The sequence below is a fragment of the Pongo pygmaeus genome, chromosome 13, assembly GCF_028885625.2.
Source record: "Pongo pygmaeus isolate AG05252 chromosome 13, NHGRI_mPonPyg2-v2.0_pri, whole genome shotgun sequence".
In the NCBI taxonomy this organism is placed as follows: Eukaryota; Metazoa; Chordata; class Mammalia; order Primates; family Hominidae; genus Pongo; species Pongo pygmaeus.
In genome coordinates this window covers 38,141,703-38,161,262 of record NC_072386.2, presented here as the reverse complement: position 1 = coordinate 38,161,262, position 19,560 = coordinate 38,141,703, and the positions used below count along the sequence as shown (strand labels likewise).

Genomic DNA, 19,560 nt, shown 5'->3' with positions numbered 1-19,560 from the left:
TCCTTTCAGTAAAAATTTGCCTATCCTTCCTCTAGAGTTTTGATATCTTAATTATAAATTAAGGAATTTACCTTCTACTTCTATGTCATTAAAATTTTTTTAAAATCATAAGTAGATACTGAATTGTATAAATACTTTTTGTGATCTTCTTGTAGTTCATAAGCGTTGATGATTGGACGTTCACGCACATGTGTGAGATGTGCCTCCTACAACTTGATGTTGGCATATTACTTGTCTGATGTGAAAGGAAAAAAAAACCTTTTTGTTCAGCTGTTGAGATGAGCATTTTCTCCTTTACTCTGTGTGGTAAATTACATTATAAAATCAATTGGTAGTAGACAGTCCTTGTATTCCTGAAATAAACATCATTATAGTGGATTAAATTTGTGAAGAATTTAAGATAATTGCATTGATGTTCATAAATGATATTGGCCTGATGTATAGCTTTTTAGTTGCAGACCACACTTTGTATATAATGCTTTTATTTTTGTAGACTTTAAATATTCTTTATTTTTATCAAAAAAATTTATTTGACTTATGTATTATATTAAAGTTTGTCTTTTGAATTTCCAGAGTTTTTTTCCTTTGTTTGACAGGGTCTTGCTCTGTCTCCCACACTGGATGGAGTAGAGTGGCCCGATCTTGGCTCACTGCAACCTCTGCCTCCTGGGTTCAAGCAATTCTTGTGCCTCAGCCTTCCGAGTAGCTGGGACCACAGGCATGCACCATCATGCCTGGCTGATTTTTTTGTATTTTTAGTAGAGACAGGATTTCACCATGTTAGCCAAGCTGGTCTGGAACTCCTGACCTCAGGTGATCTGCCCACCTCGGCTTCCTAAAGAGCTAGAATTACAGGCATGAGCCACTGCGCCTGGCCCCCACAAAGTTTATTTTCTCTTAAATGCTAACTCAGTTGAATTGTGATCAGAACATTCTCTGTTACTACTTGTTGAGATTTGCTTTGAAGCCAAGTATATGGTCAGTTTTTGTAAATATTCTATGTGAAAGAGTTCCTAGAAATTGTCAAAAGACCGGTAACTCTATAGAAAAATAGGCAAAGACTATGAAGTCTTTTCACAGAAAACCAAATAAGCTTAAGCTTATTTAATGCTTAAGCACCTCACTCATTATAGGAGAAATGCCACGTTAGTTCTTCGTGTTGATACTGCTTTTTCACTTTTCAGATTGGCCAAAAAGAAAAAAAATTCAAAATGAAATGCTTAAATAGCATGCTATTTGAGGATGATGGGAAATAAGCAGTCTTTATGCATTCACTGCAGTTAGAAGGGAGATATATATGATGACAGCTTCTATGGAGGATATCTGGCAACATTTGTCAAAATTACAAATATATATACTTCAGCAATTCAACTTCTAGGAATTTATCCTAACATTTTATTTTGTATGAAATCATGTTTGTTCAAAATAGAAAAAGAAAAATCCAGATGTCCCAGACTTGTTAAATGGTTCCTACAATAGAATACTACTGTAACGCTGTAAAATGAGCAAGGATGCTTTCTGTATTGGGAAGAAAATCACAAAAGATATTTTGTTTTTGTTTGTTTGTTTTTGAGACAGAGTCTTGCTCTGTCACCCAGGCTGGAGTGTAATGACGCGATCTTGGCTCACTGGAATGTCCACCTTCCAGGCTCAAGCAATTCTTGTGCCTCAGCCTCCCGAGTAGCTGGGATTACAGGCGTGTACACCATGGCCACTTAATTTTTGTATTTTTTGTAGAGATGGGGTTTCATCATGTTGGCCAGGCTGGTTTCAAACTGCTGGCCTCAAGTGATATGCCTACATCAGCCTCCCAAAGTGTTGGGATTACAGGTGTGAGCCACCATGCCTGGCTACAAATTATTAAATGAAAAAAATCAAGGTGGTAATTGTGTATTGCAATGTGCTGCTACTTGTGCAAAAGAAAAGGCAGGGATAGTTATATTTACTTGTATCTGCTAGTTTTGGAATAAAGACACATTAAAATATGCACAAGAAACTAGTGATTATGTATTATGGGGGTGAGGGAGCTGAGCAGACATGGAACAAGGGTGTGTGTATGTGTTTTAAGTTATTTTTGAGCTGTGTGATCATATTAAAGTTTTAAAACTCCTAGTGTGATGGTGGATTTGTCAATTGCATTTTATAGTTATTTGGACATTTGCTTTATGTACTTAATTAAGGCTGTGTTATGAGGGACACTCAAGTTCAAAATGGTTGTGCAGTGAAATGAATACTTTTGTAGCTACTTTAAAAAAAATCACTGATGCTCTTTTTGTTAGTTTGTGCTTTTCTTCTCATTAATACATTATGTTAGATACATTATGTTTGGTATATCTTTTCCCATCCTTTTAATTTCAGATATTCTGTGTATAGTGTATAACTGGCATTAAAAATCCGATCTAACATTTGTCTTTTTATTGAAGAATCCATTAATTTACATATATTGTTATATATTTGAACATTTCTGTCTTATTTTGTCCTTTTTGTTCTGCTGTTATTCTTTTCTCTCTTTCAGATTGAATGAATTATTGTTTTTTTCCCATCTACTTACCTAAATGTTATATTATGTGTGTCTATAATTTCATATTTGTGTTCCTTTAATGATTCCTCTTAATTTTTTAATATGGGTACTTGGAACTTAAAATTAATATTTTACTCTTTTTTCAAGCAGTAGACTTTAAAATACTTTAATTGGCAATATCCTCTTATTCTAATTGGTACAAAAACAATGAATTTTACAATTGATGGCCCCTTAGATTAGATGAAATGCAGTTCATCTACCCACAGTAGCCCTGTATATTAGGTACATTATCAGTCCTCATTTTGCAAATCAGAAAATTGAGTAACAGACTAGTTGACTGATTTATACAAACTCACACAGATAGTAAACATCAGGGCCAGATTACAAATGGATGTTAATCCAGACAATAATGACAGTATTTTATTTGGGGGAGGGGTTAAAAGATAGCACTAAAATATTAGACCGCGATTACATAAAATGAGAGAAGTTGATCAGAGTTAAACTTGACATGCCATCACTTTTAAGACACAGTTTCAAGAGACGTTAAAATATGTCTTTTAACAGTATCAGGCACAAGGGAAGTGTTGGCTCTTTTATTAGACATTTATCCTTACAGAGAGGATATTATGTTTGCTTCCATTCTGGTGGCATTAAGTCAGGGAGCACTTGAAGTTAGTTATTTTGACTTACAGTTTCTTGTGCCATGCCAGTAGCGTGCTGTCAAACTCATAACCCATTAGTTGGCAGGCATATAGTAATGAATTCTCAGGGGACATCCCTCCCCTAATCAAAATCCAAGCTGAGGGAGCTAAGCTATGAGGACAAAAGGCATAAGAATGATGCAATGATTAGCTGGGTGTGGTGGCATGTGCCTGTAATGCTAGCTACTTGGTGGGCCGAGGCAGGAAAATCGCTAGAACCCAGGAGGAAGAGGTTGCAGTGAGCTGAGATTGTGCCACTGCACTGCAGCCTGGGCAACAGAACGAGACTTCCCCTCAAGAGAGGGGAAAAAAAAGAATGATACAATGGACTTTGGGGACTTAGGGGAAAGGGTGGAAGGGGGTTGAGGAACAAAAGACTACACATGAGGCCTGGCACGGTGGCTCATGCCTGTAGCCCCAGCACCTTGGGAGGCTGAGGCAGGCGGATCACGAGGTCAGGAGATCGAGACCATCCTGGCTAACACAGTGAAACCCCATCTCTACTAAAAATACAAAAAATTAGCTGGGCGTGGTGCCACACGCCTGTAGTCCCAGCTGCTTGGGAGCCTGAGGCAGGAGAATCGCTTGAACCTGGGAGGTGGAGGTTGCAGTGAGCCAAGATTGTGCCTCTGCACTCCAGCCTGGGCGACAGCACAAAGACTACATATGGGGTACAGTGTATACTACTTGGGTGATGGGTGCACCTAAATCTCAGAAATCACCACTAAAGAACTAATTCATGTAACCAGACACCACCTGTTCCCCAAAAACCTATTGAAATTTAAAAAACATTGACATATTTTGTTAAAATAAAAGATTTAAAGTGTGCAAAAAAAGATTCCAAAATGCAATGACTTGCTTAGAAAAAAAAACTACATGTGAACTGCACTGAGTGCTAAAGAAAAATAATACAAAATAGAACCTGATTAAAAAATCATTTAATTTTTTATTAAAAATTTAATTTTTAAATTTATTAATTTCATTAATTAGCTAATATAAAGGTACAGCCAGGGTTCCAGGTTGATCCTAAAGCTGGAATCTCTGCCCTTTTCATTATGCTGTGCTACATTTAGAGAAACCTAAGCAATTCACTGACTTAGGTAAAGGGCTTAGAATTGTAGCATTTTGGGTTAAAAAAAGAATCAGGCTGGGTGCAGTGGCTCATGCCTGTAATCCCAGCACTTTGGGAGGCCGAGCTGGGCGTATCACATGAGGTCAGGAGTTCGAGACCAGCCTGGAAAACATGATGAAACCCTGTCTCTACTAAAATAAAAAATTAGCCGGGCTTGATGGCACGCCCCTGTAATCCCAGGTACTCAGGAGGCTGAGGCAGGAGAATCGCTTAAACCCGGAATGCGGAGATTGCAGTGAGCTGAGATCGTACCACTGGACTCCAGCCTGGACGACAGAGACTCCGTCTCAAAAAAAAAAAAAAAAAAAAAAAAAAAAAAAGAAAAGAAACAGCTGAGCCAGACTTTCAAGGGTACCAGTTTTATTTGGAAGTTTCAGTTCTAACATACTTCTTGGTGAGACTAAAACTTTGTCTCCTGTTCTGTGAGAAGCCTTTAAAATCCAAGGCTGTCTGTTAATCTTCAGGGCAGATGTGGCCTTGGTGTTACTCTGGGTTTTCAACCTGTGAAGATGTCCCCAATTTTCTTGCCAGCTGAACCATGAATTTTAAAGCAAGTTTGTTATATTTATGCTAACTTTTGTAAGAAGAGGGCTTTTTAGGCAGTTGTCTGCTGTGTTTTATATTCTTATATTCTTGGAATATATGTATATACACACGTGTATATATATACACGTATATATGTACGTATATATACGTGTATATATGTGTATATATGTACGTATATATACATGTATATACATATATATACACATGTATATGCGCGTATATATATATACGTGTATATATACGTATATGTATACCTGTATATATACGTATATATATATGTGTGTGTGTATATGTATAAACACACACACGTATTTTATATTTTCAGAATATAAAATTTTGGAAAACGAAGCTTTTAGTAATACCTTTAAGAATGGTCATCTCTGTGGCTTTGGGTTTTTTTTTTTTTTCTTTTTGAGACATAGTCTTGCTCTCTTGCCCAAGCTGGAGTGCAGTAGCACAGTCTCGGCTCACTGCAACCTCTGCCTCCCGGGTTCAAGTGATTCTTCTGCCTCAGCCTCCTGAGTAGCTGGAACTACAGGCACACACCACCACACCCGGCTAATTTTTGTATTTTTAGTAGAGACGGGGTTTCACCATGTTGGCCAGGCTGGCCTGGCTTTGGTTTTTATTGTTTCATGATCATAGATTATATTGAATAGTGGTGTTATGATTAATTTATTTTTAACTGTGAGGGCTGGATGAACTACATGTGCTTTTAATCCTTACTTAAATTCCAATTCTTCTCTTTGGGCACACAGCATTTTAGAAGCCTAGGTAGCTTCTAAATGCTACCTAGCATTTAGGTAGCATAGTAGGTAGTTTGAAGTCTCATGTCAACTAGATTTGACACTTAGAATATTATAATTCTAAAATGTAACTTTTGAAGTTAGACTTCAGTATTGTATTCCTAACTCCAACACTGAAAATATATGTTGGAAGGTTAGAATGAGATGGCTAAATTTGACAGAGGTCGATTGAATGAAAAGAGAACTTCCTTGAAATTCACTTATTCAAATTGTTTGCATCAGTTATGACTGTGGTAAAAACATCTTTTCCATTTTCTTGTTTTAGGTTGATGCAAGAATTTTGTCTAGTAAAAGCAGATTATGAATAACACATTTTATGAATTTTGTTCTGATTTAATAGATCGGATGAAAAGAAGAACATGAACTGGAAGCAACTTCCCAAAAAGCCATGCAAAAATCTACTTAGCACCTTAAAGAAATTGTATCCCCAGCTGTCTTCAGGTAATGTGAGGGAAAAGGAATATTATTAATGAAGGAATGTATATGAGAAAATTCTTCTTAAATTTAACATAATACCATTTTCTGTTTTTATTTCCTTTGTTAGTTCACCGAAAAACTCAAGAAGGCTCAGCGATTGACATGACTCCAATTGAAGCAGATTTCTCCTGGCAAAAGAAGATGACACAGCTTGAGATGGAAATTCAGGAGGCATTTTTGCGCTTTATGGCGTCTATTTTAAAAGGATATAGAACATATCTCAGACCAATCACAGAGGCTCCTTCAAATAAAGCCACAGCTGCTGATTCATTGTTTGACCGACAGGGTGAGTAGCATTGAAAGTACAATTCCTTTTATTGAGGTGAAAAATATTTTATATTTGATGTTGCTGCCAAGAAATACTTACTGTATAAATTATTACAAATTCACATTCAAATATAATGAACCTCCATGTATTTGTAACCTAGCTTTATGAGTAGAATTTCTCGTAATTTTTATAGCCCATTTTTTTCCTGAGAAATCTGAAACTAGAGATATTTAATTATGAAAAGTCAAAGATGTTACCTATATTTACAATATCTTGTAGTCAGTTATCTTAGTAGAATATAACTGGAGATTTGCCTTCAGGTATTTCCTCAATTTTGCATAGTTCCTTGGATTTGTACACTTTTTTTTTTTTTTTTTTTAATAGAGCGGAGTCTTGCTGTGTTGGCCAGGCTGGACTCGAACTCCTGGCCTCAAGTGATCCTCCACCCTTGGCTTTCCAAAATGCTGGGATTACAGGTGTGAGCCACTGCACTTGGCCAGATGTGTACACTTTTGGCTTTATAATTAGTTTGTGCAATGAGGGCACTACATTTTAAACATTTTTGACTAATGTAACTTTGTTCCAGGGAAAAATGTGTACTCATTATTTTAAGTATGTTTTGTTTTAGGGAATTATAGAGATTTTTGTTGTTATTCAGCTACTGTTATATATGTAGTAGCAATCTTACATCTATATCAATATTTATGTGAAATTATTTTACTTTTCTGTGCTTTTTACCTAGCGATTACTTTAAAAAAAAAATCTGTATTTTCCCAATGATCCTCTTGTCCTTTATCTTTTCTGCTTTAGTGTAACTTACCACTTAAATATTTAGTTACCACTTACTGGCTAGTTATTATGTAGGAATATAAAGAAGTGTAAAACCTAGCTCTATGGGATCTTAAATGGAAAATAATTAAGATATTTTAAAAATAGAACAAGTACTCAAGAAAATATATTTTACACAGTTTTAATTTGGAAGTTTTAAGAGTTCAGAAAAAAAGGGATATTCTTCCAAATATTCTAGTATTTCAAAATGGGTATTTTGGAAGACTTCATGGAGGAAGCATGACTTGGAAGAATGGGTAGAATGGAGATAAATGGAGAAGAACAGGAAAGGCTTTCTGGAAGTCCATAGGCATTAAGAGTCAAATCTGAGTTAGAATTTCTACTTTATTTATAAAGTCTTCCTGGAGCTTATTAAAGTTTTCTCTAATGGGCGCAGTGGCTCACGCCTGTAATCCCAACACTTTGGAAGACTAAGGCAGGCAGATCACCTGAGGTTAGGAGTTCAAGACCAGCCTGGCCAACATGGTGAAACCCCGCCTCTACGAAAAATATAAAAATTAGCCGGGTGTGGTGGTGTGTGCCTGTAATCCCAGCTATTCGGGAGGCTAAGGAAGGAGAATCACTTGAACTTGGGAGATGGAGGTTGCAGAGTGAAGATCGTGCCATTGCACTCCAGCCTGGGCGACAAGAGTGAAACTCCATCTCAAAAAAATTAAAAAATAAAATAAATAAATAAATAAAGTTTTCTCATTAATAAAATGGGGGTGATACCTACTTCATGGTTGTGAAGATTAAATGAGAAAATATATGTGAAGCAATTAGTACAAGTACTTTAAAATATTCATGATAACAGCTATTATCATTCATGGTAATAACACAATGGAAATAGCCTCAAGAGGAAAAGAACAAGGCCTGCGGATTAGTTTCCTGGGGCTGCCATAACAAAGTACCACAGACTAGGTGGTTTAAACAACAGAAATTATTTTCTTGTGGTTTTGGAGGTTAAACTGAGATCAAGGTAGTTAGCAGGTTTGGTTTCTTCTGAAGCCTCTTCCCTTGGCTTGTAGACAGCTATTTTCTCCATGTGGTCTTCCTTCAATGTTTGTCTTATGTTTGTCTTATGTCCAAATATCCTCTTCTTACAAGGCTACCAGTCCTACTGAACTAGGATCTACCCAATAATCCTCATTTTAGCATAACTACCTCTTTAAAGACCCTGTCTCCAAATAGTTACATTCTGAGGTACTAGGGGCTAGGAACTTAATATATAAATTTTGGGCCAGGCGCGGTGGCTCATGCCTGTAATCCCAGCACTTTGGAAGGCCAAGGCAGTCCGATCACCTGAGGTCAGGAATTTGAGACCAGTCTGGCCAACATGGCAAAACCCCGTCTCTACTAAAAATACAAAAATTAGCCAGGCATAATGGCGCATGCCTGTAATCCCAGCTACTCAGGAGGCTGAGGCAGGAGAATCGCTTCATCCCGGGAGGCAGAGGTTGTGGTGAGCCAAGATCACTGTACTCCAGCCTGGGCAACAAGAGTGAAACTTCATCTGAAAAAAAAAAAAATATATATATATATATATATATACACAAACACACACACACGTGTATATATACGTGTATATATACACATATACACGTATATACACATATATACGTATATATACACATATACGTGTATATACATATATACATATACATATATGTATATACATATATACACATATATACGTATATGTATATATACGTATACGTATATATAAACATGTATAAACATATATAGTATATATAAACATATTTGTGTGTATATATACACACATGTGTATATAGATGCACATATATATGTGTGTGTGTGTGTATATATATATATATATATATATAAATTTTGAGGGGGCAGTTTCACTCATGACAGCACATTTGGGAAAAAAGATTAGATGGTACAATTTGACCAGAGTGATAAGCTGTGGAAGATAAGGCTGAAAATAAGATTAGGCTCAGATTGTGAGTAGTTATAAATGCCAGATGAAGAATATGGATTGTACGGAAGTGACATCACTAAAGGAATTTGAAAAGATACTTACTCAGTTTCTAGGCCCTAAAGTTTTATTGTAAACAGTCCAGCATTTGGTCTACTAGGGGACACAGACATTAGACAAGAAAAAAATGTAAATACTAACTATCTTAATAAGTGTGTTTTGAAGGAAAGTATTGGTTACAGTGAGAGTGCTAGTTAGGTCAGAGAAATATTCCTTGAAGAAATAACAAGGAATATTAGTGTCCTAAGGTATCCTTTAGTGTGCTACTTTTAAGTTTGGGCCTAAAAAAAGCAATAGGAATTAACTAGGGATTTTGTATATGTGGTTTTGGCTATTTTATCCTTATGTTGTTATTTACCATTTCTTCTACCACTTGTATTCCTGTAAACTTGTGGTAGGTTCAAGAGCTGCAGTGTCTGGTAGAAATATAATGTAAGCCACATATAAAATTTAAAATTATTTTAGTAGCCACAATAAAAAAAGTTAAAAATAGGGGGAAAATAGTAGCATTTCAGCATGTAATCCGATTTTTTAAAATCATTGATGAAATCTTTTACATTTTTTTTTCACAAACATCTTTTTTTTTTTTTAAAGACAGAGTCTTGCTGTGTTGCCCAGGTGGAATGTAGTGGCGCAGTCTTGGCTTACTGCAACCTCTGCCTCCCAGGCTCAAGTGATTCTCCCGCCTCAGCCTCCCTAATAGCTGGGATTACAGGCACGCACCACCATGCCTGGCTAATTTTTGTATTTTAAGTGGAGACGAGGTTTAGCCATGTTGGCCAGACTGGTCTCGAACTCCTGACCTCAGGTGATCTGCCTGCCTCGGCCTTCCAAAATGCTGGGATTACAGGCGTGAGCCACTGCGCTTGGCCCACATCTTTGAGTTCTGGCATGTATTTTTTACTTAGTGTGTCTTAATTTGGGTCAGTTACATTTCAAGTGCTAAATTGCCATATGTTGGTAGTGGCTACTGAATTAAACAGTGCAGATCTAGCGGCTTGGTTAAATTCAGGTTTAATTCTCTTGGCAAGAAGTGCCAAAATACATGGTGCTCACTTCTTCCTATTTCATCATCTTACAAGGCACATACATGTCTGGCTGTCCTACTTTTAGTGTTCCTAATAGGTTTAAAGTGTTGTCACCCTCACTCATTCATTGTAGTTCACCCATCAGCCTTTGACTTACTTGGTTTAGCAGCCTTTGCTGATCATTGCCTGGATCCACTAGAAGGAAAGAAAGCCTTTCATTATAACTTGTGGAGAATAATTTATTTCTATTTTATTTAAGCTTTTCTCTACTAATTAGTATCTAAAAGCGATGGCAATCAGGACCACAGCATCAAAGAAAGAAAGGCTGCAGAGAAAACCATTTGAAATGGTGGCATAAACCAGGTTATGCAGGATCTTTTAGGATTAATGCTGGTTTCAGTTTTTATCCTAAGAGTAATTGGAAGCCTGTAAAGGATATTTCATTAGGTAATAGGATCAGATTTGCATTTTTTAAAAAATCACTCTTTGAAATGTTAAAAAGAAGAATCTCCTTGGCTTCCATACAGAGATTGCACTGGAGACATTGAAGCATGGATCTACTAATTAGGAAGTTGTCACATTGGTTCTAGGGATTATTAGAGGTGACCTGGATTAATTGATGATAGTGTGAGTAGAAGAGTGATTTTTTTAGGAATTAGATTGAGTAGAACCTGGTGATTGAATATGGAATGTAAGGTAGAGTGGGAGATACCAAGAGCACCTTTGAGGTTTTTGCCTTTAACAACCAAGTGAATGGCCATGCCCTTTATAAGAAGTAAAACAACAGAAAAAAGGGAAGGAGCAGATCGAAGGTTTGTTTTTTTTGTTGTTGTTTTGTTTTTGTTTTTGTTTTTTAGATGGAAAAAAGAGACTTGGGTATGCTGATGAGAAATAGCTAATAGAGGCCAGACACAGTGACTCATGCCTGTAATCCCAGCATTTTGGGAGGCTGAGGCAGGTGGATCACCTGAGGTCAGGAGTTTGAGATCAGCCTGGCCAACATGGCGAAACCCCATCTTTACTAAAAATACAAAAATTAGCGCATGCCTGTAGTCCCAGCTACTCGGGAGGCTGAGGCAGGAGAATCACTTGAACCTGGGAGGTGGAGGTTGTAGTGAGCCGAGATCACGCCACTGAACGCCAGCCTGGGTAATAGAGCAAGACTCCATCTCAAAAAAGAAAAAAAAAAGAGAAATAGCTAATAGAGAGGGAGATTTATCCTGAGAACACTGGAAGGGGCTGGAATCCTGAAGTCATGTGATGGTTTGTCCTTAGATAGGAGGAGGGACATATCCACCGTAAAAAGGCAGAAGGAATAAATGATAGCTGTTGAAGAGTCATAAATTACATAGTGAGATAGTGTACATAGTTTCTATTTAATGATCTGCATTTTCATTGCACTGTAAAGTATGCTCATTTTGGGTTGCGGAGGGGGCACAAAAAACATGAAGGGAGAGCGTATACAAATTGGAAATAGTTGTGAAAACATGTGAAGAGGAAAATTAAATTGATTCCAGAAATGTAGTAGGGTTGTTGGTGAGGGATGAAGGTATAAGTGCTTCTGATCTGCCTAGTTGTGGAACTTTTTTTCCCCTTAACTTGTGCTCAGCCACCCTAATGCAGATCCAGAGAAGGCAAGCAGTACATTCCTCCAGAGCTGGGTTATGCTAGGTAGGTTTAACCAAAAAGACAAAAGAGCAAAGGGGTTGAGAGTATTGACAAAACAGTAATTGAAATGATGGATATAGCATGGAATCAGTATTGGACAGAGAAAGAAGTGAAGATGGGAGGATGTACATAGAGGTAAAAGGGCCAGTGGAGGCCAGGCACGGTGGCTCAGGCCTGTAATCCCAGCACTTTCAGAGGCCGAGGCGGGCGGATCACAAGGTCAGGATATGGAAACCATCCTGGCTATCACAGTGAAAAATTAGCCAAGCGTGGTGGCGGGCACCTGTAGTCCCAGCTACTCAGGAGGCTGAGGCAGGAGAATGGCATGAACCCTGGAGGCAGAGTTTGCAGTGAGCCGAGATTGACTGCACTCCAGCCTGGGCGATACAGCGAGACTTCATCTCCAAAAAAAAAAAGCGGGGTGGGGTGGCCAGTGGATTGGAGATTTCAATGAGCCTTCCCTCTCTGCTCCCCCTACAAAAAGCCCTAAAACACTTAGTAGAAATACTTAATTAAGGAGACCAGATAGGCAGAGGTAATGGGCTGGGAGTGATGTGAAAATGAGAGATTTGAGAGGCAATGTTGTTTTGAATGCTAGCAAGGAAAGTCAAGGGACTGTGACTGTGTGTTGGAGTTGGTGATTGAGGTAGGATGGAGCATAGGATCACTGAAAATCAAGGAATGAAGGCTGGGCTTGATGGCTCATGCCTGTAATTCTAGCACTTTGGGAGGCTGAGATGGGAGGATCGCTTGAGGCCAGGAGTTTGAGACCAGCCTTGTCAACATAGCAAGACACCCATCTCTTAAAAGAAAAGAGGCTGGGCGCAGTGGCTCACGCCTGTAATCCCAGAACTTTGGGAGGCCGAGGTGGGCTGATCACCTGAGGTCAGTTCAAGACCAGCCTGGCCAACATGGTGAAACCGTCTCTACTAAAAATACAAAAATTAGCCAATTGTGGTGATGGGCACCTCTAATCCCAGCTACTCAGGAGGCTGAGGCAGGAGAATCACTTGAACCTGGAGGCAGAGGTTGCAGTGAGCCATGATCACACTACTGTACTCCAGCCTGGGCGACAGAGCTAGACTCTGTCTCAAAAAAAAGAAAAGGAATGAAGAAGAACCTAAAGTGTTTTCATGGTTTGTGCTTCTGGGTGTAGAAGAATGATGGTGGTAGGAATTAGAAAGGAGGAGACCTTGAATCAAATGCCCTGGTCTTCAGTGAATGAAGGAGTGTCCCTGAAATCAATAGATGACTACGATTAATAGAGGAAATTGTGGAATAGTCAGATGCTTGAAACTTTAATAAGCAGAAATTTTAAAAACACAATACAGAAATAATGGTCTTGCGACATTAAAGAGGAAGGACATTGACTCTTTGGAAATTGACCATGGACTCAAGAGTATGCGGAGTATCAGAGAAATTTCTACTTAAAAGTTGTAGAGTTGGAGGTTCCTTATAGGGGATTTAGATTTCAGTGAAGAGTTTGATAGAAGTTAAGTATTTTTCGTGGTTTAATTAGGCAGAAGGAGCTATATATGTAGTTACCACAGGTTGAGCTTCCCTAATCTAAAAATCCAAAACCTGGAATGCTGCAGAATCTGAAACTTTCTGAGTGCTGACATTATGCCACAAGTGGAAAATTCCACACGTGAGTACTTAACACACACTTTGTTTCATGCACAAGATCATGGAAAATATTGTATAACATTCCCTTCAGACTGTGTGTATAATGTATATATGAAACATAAATGAATTTCCTGTTTACTTGGGTCTCATGCACAAGATATGTGATTGTGCACATGCAAATATTTCAAAATCTTAAAAAAAAAATCTGAAATCTGAAACACTTTTGGTCCCAAGCATTTCACATAAGAGATACTCAACCTATAGAAGCTTCTTTTTAAATGTGGATATATATATGTATATATAAAGAGAATGTAATATAGATAAGTACAAATTTAATGTTTCCTATAATATCGAATTCCAGTTTAAAATTTGAATTTAATTATATTTTGTTTTCCTCAGGATTTTTAAAAAGTCGAGATCGTGCCTATGCAAAATTCTATACCCTTTTATCCAAAACACAGATTTTTATTCGTTTCATTGAAGAATGCAGTTTTGTAAGTGATAAAGATACTGGATTAGCATTTTTTGATGACTGCATAGAAAAGGTAAAAGTTTGTACTTATACTAGTGTTTAGAAAAAAAAGTTTGCCTTACCTGTATAATTATCATTGTTATTGTTAGTCTAGAGTGATGTAAGGAAGACAGAATAGGGTTGTGTATGTGTGTGTATGTGTTACCGATTCTGGGCTGAATATATGAATAAAATTCTTTGTGGTATCAAGTTTCTACCACATATAGTCAATTTTTCTCTTCTTTATTCATTGATCCATTTATTGAAACAGCATCTCATTCTGTTACCCAGGCTGGGGTGCAGTGGCATGATCATAGCTCATTGCAACTTTGAACTTCTTGCCTGAAGTGATTTTCCCACCTTAGCCTTCTGAGTAGCTGAGACTACAGGCATGTGCTATGCCCGGCTAGTTTTTTAAATTTTTAGTAGAGATGAGGTCTCACTGTATTGCCCAGGCTGGTCTCAAACTCCTGGGCTCAAGCGATCCTCCCGCCTTGGCCTCCCAAATCCTTGGGATTGCAGGATGAGCCACCATGCCCAGCCAGTAAATTTTCTCTTTAAATCTCACTTTTGTTTTACAACTATTGAGTTGTAAAACTAAGAACATTTCCTTGAGCCTTGTGAGTTTATATTTTTTTAATTTAAATGAATAAGATTTAGTTTAAGATTTAGGTTTTTTAATTAAAAAATGTTTAGTTTTATGGGTAATAGAAGTTCTATGTTTTTTTGTTTTAATGTCTTTCCAAATTCTTTTGCCCAATATGTTTCTTTTGTTCTAATGGAGGTGGAAATACGTTAAATTTTAAAGCTTTACCCACCCATCGTAAGGAAGTTAAAATTGATTCTTGACTTGGTTATAATTTTTCCTAACTTTTAATATAATTCTTATTTTTGCTAAATAGATCTTGGGGCCAATTGTTTATGCAAACTGTATATTATATAACATTTGAGATTGTATCCAAAAAAAGTAGAATATTATGAAATTAATTTTTATGGCTCCCTCATAATTCATATGCCTTAGAAGATTTGTATAATTTTCTCCTATCAGTGTGATCCAAAATTCCAGGGATCTAATTAAAACTATTCAACATTTTTGTTTATTTACAAAATTGATATTCCAGTATCTTCCAGTTATATGAGAAGTTTAATGTCAATCACTAATAAAGGGGCTTAATAATAATGAAATTTTTTATTTGAGAAGCCAGATAACATTGTGATTGGTCATCTTTTGTCCTAAGGTTTACAAAACGACTAATGAAAATAGTTTTCTATCCTAATAGCCGCAAGTAAAAAATTATGCTTTAGCCTAAGAGTATGTATTTAGCCTAAAAATATACTGTGCAATGTTTTGTATCAGCTGGTACTGAAAAGGGGTAGTTTTTTTTCTAAATCAGAATGTAAGATAGAAATGTCTGTTAAATTCATAGTGGACATTTTCATTAAGAATCTGTTTTCTTTTTTTCTAGTTGTTTCCTGATAAAGGCACAGAGAAAACAGATAAGGTATGTTTTTCTTAGACTTTAAGGGTTGAAATTTCAGAATTAGATCTTGTTTGTATGCAAATTAATTGGGGAAAAATAATTATTTTCAGGTTGATTTTGATTCAGCAGAAGATACCAGATTGATAGAACTAGATGATTCACAGAAAAGTGAGCATACTGTGTTTATAATGCCGCCAGAGCCACCTCCTGATGATGGAAAGGACCTGTCACCAAAGTACAGGTAGTAGGAAGTTTTAAAAGAGCTATTTAGGCACAGCCTATTAGTTTCTTTTAATTTTTATTAGTAGATATGTATATTAGTCTTTTGTGAAACTCATTTTCAGTATTAATTCAGTGAACTAATGTAGATAAATATTTTATGGAAATGCCACTAGGTGTTATAATTTAAGAATTGGATGGTATTGTCAGATGTTGATCATTGTTTACCTTAGTGTTTGTATTTTAATCTTTAAAAGTTTCAATTCTGAAGACGAAAAATGTTACTTTTATGAGGCTCCCTGCTCCCTTTGGGAGTTTCATTTTGAAACAAAGACTGTGAAATTCTTATGAATTAGTAATTTACCAAGAAAACTTAAGCTAGAGGACCAGGAATTTATTCTTTACTAAGATAAAAGATAGGATTTGGATGTGACACTTTTAAGAAATTAGAATGGATTTTGTAGTTTTTTTATTACTATAAATTTAATAAACTTAGAAAATCAAACCAAAATGGAAAACTAATACATCATTCTAGCACCAATACTTGTGTCTCTTAACAATTGTAGGTATGTATGTATCATGTGGATGTATGTGTGTAGGTATTGCATGTATGAGTTCATCAGGTAGATTCTCTTTGTAATCTATGTTTGCCTTTAGTGGTCTGAACATTTTCCCATGCCATTAAATATTTTTGTGCCTTATCATTTGTAATGACCACATTGTATGCATTTATTATGATTTATTTAACTAGCCTCATGGATTTGTTTGTAGTTCTTTGCTATCTGTATCTTTGTTATTTTCTTAGGCTGCATTTCTAAAAGAATTTCTAAATTAGAAAGTAAAGTAAGTACATTCCCAAAATAGAGAATTAATGTATAATATCAAGAGGACTGGATTAGAATGAAGAATGTATCTGGGGTTGAATAGCTTGATTAAATACTATTTTGATTTCATGTTAACTATAGAATTCTTTTCTACTTTGGCTTAACTACAAGAAATTGGAATCCAGATATTGACAAACAAGATAAAATCAAATATGGAAAGACACTATCTCCTGGAAGAAAGTTGGCCAAAAGAAATAAGTAGACAATTTCCAAGAAATCCAAAGTCAATAATATAAAAATATGTTATGGTTTTTTGCGTTCAAAGAAATGCAAACCAAAATGATGAATAGAAACCTTTGAGATTGAGAATAGGTTATGCTAGTAGTTAGAATGTATGTTTAAGTATAATCTTTTTTGAAATAATTTGATATTAATTATAATAATTTTAATTCTTCTGATAAACATGGACCTAGCAAATTCTATTATTGGGTATTTGTCCTATGAAATTAAGCAAAAGTATTCACAAAGATATACATATGAAAATATTTAATTGGAGAAATTTAGAAACAACCAACAACCGAATAATGTCCAGCAGTGAAAAACTGCTTAAATTGTGGTACATCCTTAAAATAAAAATTTTATGGACTTTTTTTATTTTAAATACCTTTGCAAGGTAATTTTATGAAGAAAAACATAAAATTATGAAGTATACTAAAAATTTTTTAAACATAAATTATTGAATACATGGATTATCTTGAAAGAGTTATTTTTCCCTTTAAGTACGATATCAGAGTTTTCTGTGTTTTAGAGATTGATTGAAAATAACAAATAGGGTGGGGAAGAGATAAAATTTTCATGAAGGTAGTCTCTATGTTATATCATTTAAAAATTTTGAAAAAGTATTTTTTCTATATAAGCATTTAAAATAATGTTGGGTACTATTTGAAGTTTAGAAACACTTGCCTAAACACTGGAATAATATGAAGAGTTGGTGTGTTTTAAATCAGCAGTTCTATTTTTGCTTTTTATTTTAGTTACAAATACTTTCCAAGACTGGACCTTAAGCTTTTTGACAGACCGCAGGAGTTGAAACTTTGTTTTAGTAGACACCCTACTGGGAATAGCATTACAAAGAGTCCAGCTCTCATGGCTAAGAGAACTAAACAGGTCAGATATTCTTTATCTAATACATGTTCATTTAAGATGTAAAATATGTATATGTGATATGCAGCTCATAGTTTAGAATGATCACCCACAACAACCATTTGAAGACTCACTTTGGTTGTTATTGAATTTAACTAGATTTCTTGCAAGCCTACTTAAAATATCAAGTCTGGGCCAAGCATGGTGGCTCATGCCTGTATCCCAGCAGTTTGGGAGGCTGAGGTGAGCAGATCACTTGAGGTCAGGAGTTAGAGACCAACCTGGCCAACATGGTGAAACTCCATCTCCATTAAAAATACAAAAATTAGCTGGGCGTGGTGTCAGGCGCCTGTGATCCCAGCTACTCGGGAGGCTAAGGCAGGAGAATCGCTTGAACCTGGGTGATGCAGGTTGCAGTGAGCTGAGATTGTGCCACTGCACTCCAGCCTGGGCGACAAGAGTGAAACTCCATCTCAAAAAAAAGTCTATCTATGTGTCTGTCTGTCTGTCTGTCTGTCTATCTATCTATCTATCTATCTATCTATCTATCAAGGCTGAAGTTTTTGAATGCTTATATTTATGCTTTAAGACAATCCGTAGGAATTGGCCGGGCGCAGTGGCTCACCCCTGTAATCCCAGCACTTTGGGAGGCCGAGGCAGGTGGATCACCTGAGGTCGGGAGTTCAAGACCAGCCTGAGCAACATGGAGAAACCCCATCTCTACTAAAAATACAAAATTAGCCGGGCGTGATGGTGCATGCCTGTAATCACAGCTACTGGGGAGGCCGAGGCAGGAGAATTGCTTGAACCTGGGAGGCGGAGGTTGTGGTGAGCTGGGATTGAGCCATTGCACTCCAGCCTGGGCAACAAGAGCAAAATCTGTCTAAAAAAAGAGAGTCTGTAGGAACCAAATACACTTTTTAGAAAACTTAATTGAAATATAATTCATATACCATACAGCATACCCACTTAAAGTGTATGATTTAGTGGCTTTTAGTATATTTACAAGTTTGTACAACCACCACCACAATTAATTTTAGAATATTTTCATCAGCCCCAAAAGAAAGTTTGCATCCTTTAGCCATTAACCCCAATTCTCAATCCCCAGCAGCCCTAGGCAACCACAAGTCTGTTTTCTGTCTACAAATTTGTCTATTCTGAGCATTTCAAGAGTAGAACTGCATAATATGTATTCTTTTGTGACTGGCTTCTTTCATTTAGTGTAGCATTTCAGGATTCATCCATGTTGCAGCATATATCAGTAATAATTTTTATTGTTGAATAATACTCCATTGTGTGGATATACCATATTTTATTTGTCTATTCATAGACATGTGGATACTTCCTACTTTTTGGCTATTATGAATATTGCAAATGAACATTTGTGTATAAGTGTTTATATGGATGTATATTTTTATTTCTTTGGGGTATATATCTAGGAGTAAATTGCTGTGTCAAATGGTTACTCTGTGTTCAACCCTTTGAGGCACTTCCAGGCTGTTTTCCAAAGTGGCTGCTCCACTTTACATTCCCACCAGCAGTGTATGAGGGTTCCAGTTTCACAACATGTCCTTGTCAATTCTTATTGTTGTTTGTCTTTTTGGTTATAACCATCTAGTGAGTATGAAGATGTATTTTAAATTTGCATTTCCCTAATGGCTAATGTAAATATACTTTATTCCAAATATTACAATCCAAAGGGAGTTAACTTAGGACAACCTAGACATCTTGCTTTACTACTATATGTGATTTAGGTATAGAGAACTAAGCTGTGGTTATGTA

The 19,560-nt window shown here is 36.5% G+C and overlaps 1 protein-coding gene and 1 pseudogene across 4 annotated transcripts in view; both read left to right on the top strand.

The window, feature by feature from the left end:
• The window catches only part of DENND4C (DENN domain containing 4C), a 140,646-nt gene that overhangs the window by 76,836 nt on the left and 44,250 nt on the right, over positions 1–19,560 (top strand). For all 4 annotated transcript variants that reach the window (XM_054502081.2, XM_054502083.2, XM_054502082.1 and 1 more), the window contains 6 exons: positions 6,047–6,147; positions 6,251–6,469; positions 14,000–14,145; positions 15,578–15,613; positions 15,703–15,833; positions 17,670–17,802. In XM_054502081.2, coding sequence (XP_054358056.1) covers positions 6,047–6,147; positions 6,251–6,469; positions 14,000–14,145; positions 15,578–15,613; positions 15,703–15,833; positions 17,670–17,802 — 766 coding nt within the window. The remainder of the gene's footprint in view (positions 1–6,046; positions 6,148–6,250; positions 6,470–13,999; positions 14,146–15,577; positions 15,614–15,702; positions 15,834–17,669; positions 17,803–19,560) is intronic.
• Positions 144–241, top strand: LOC129044821 (small nucleolar RNA U13; annotated as a pseudogene).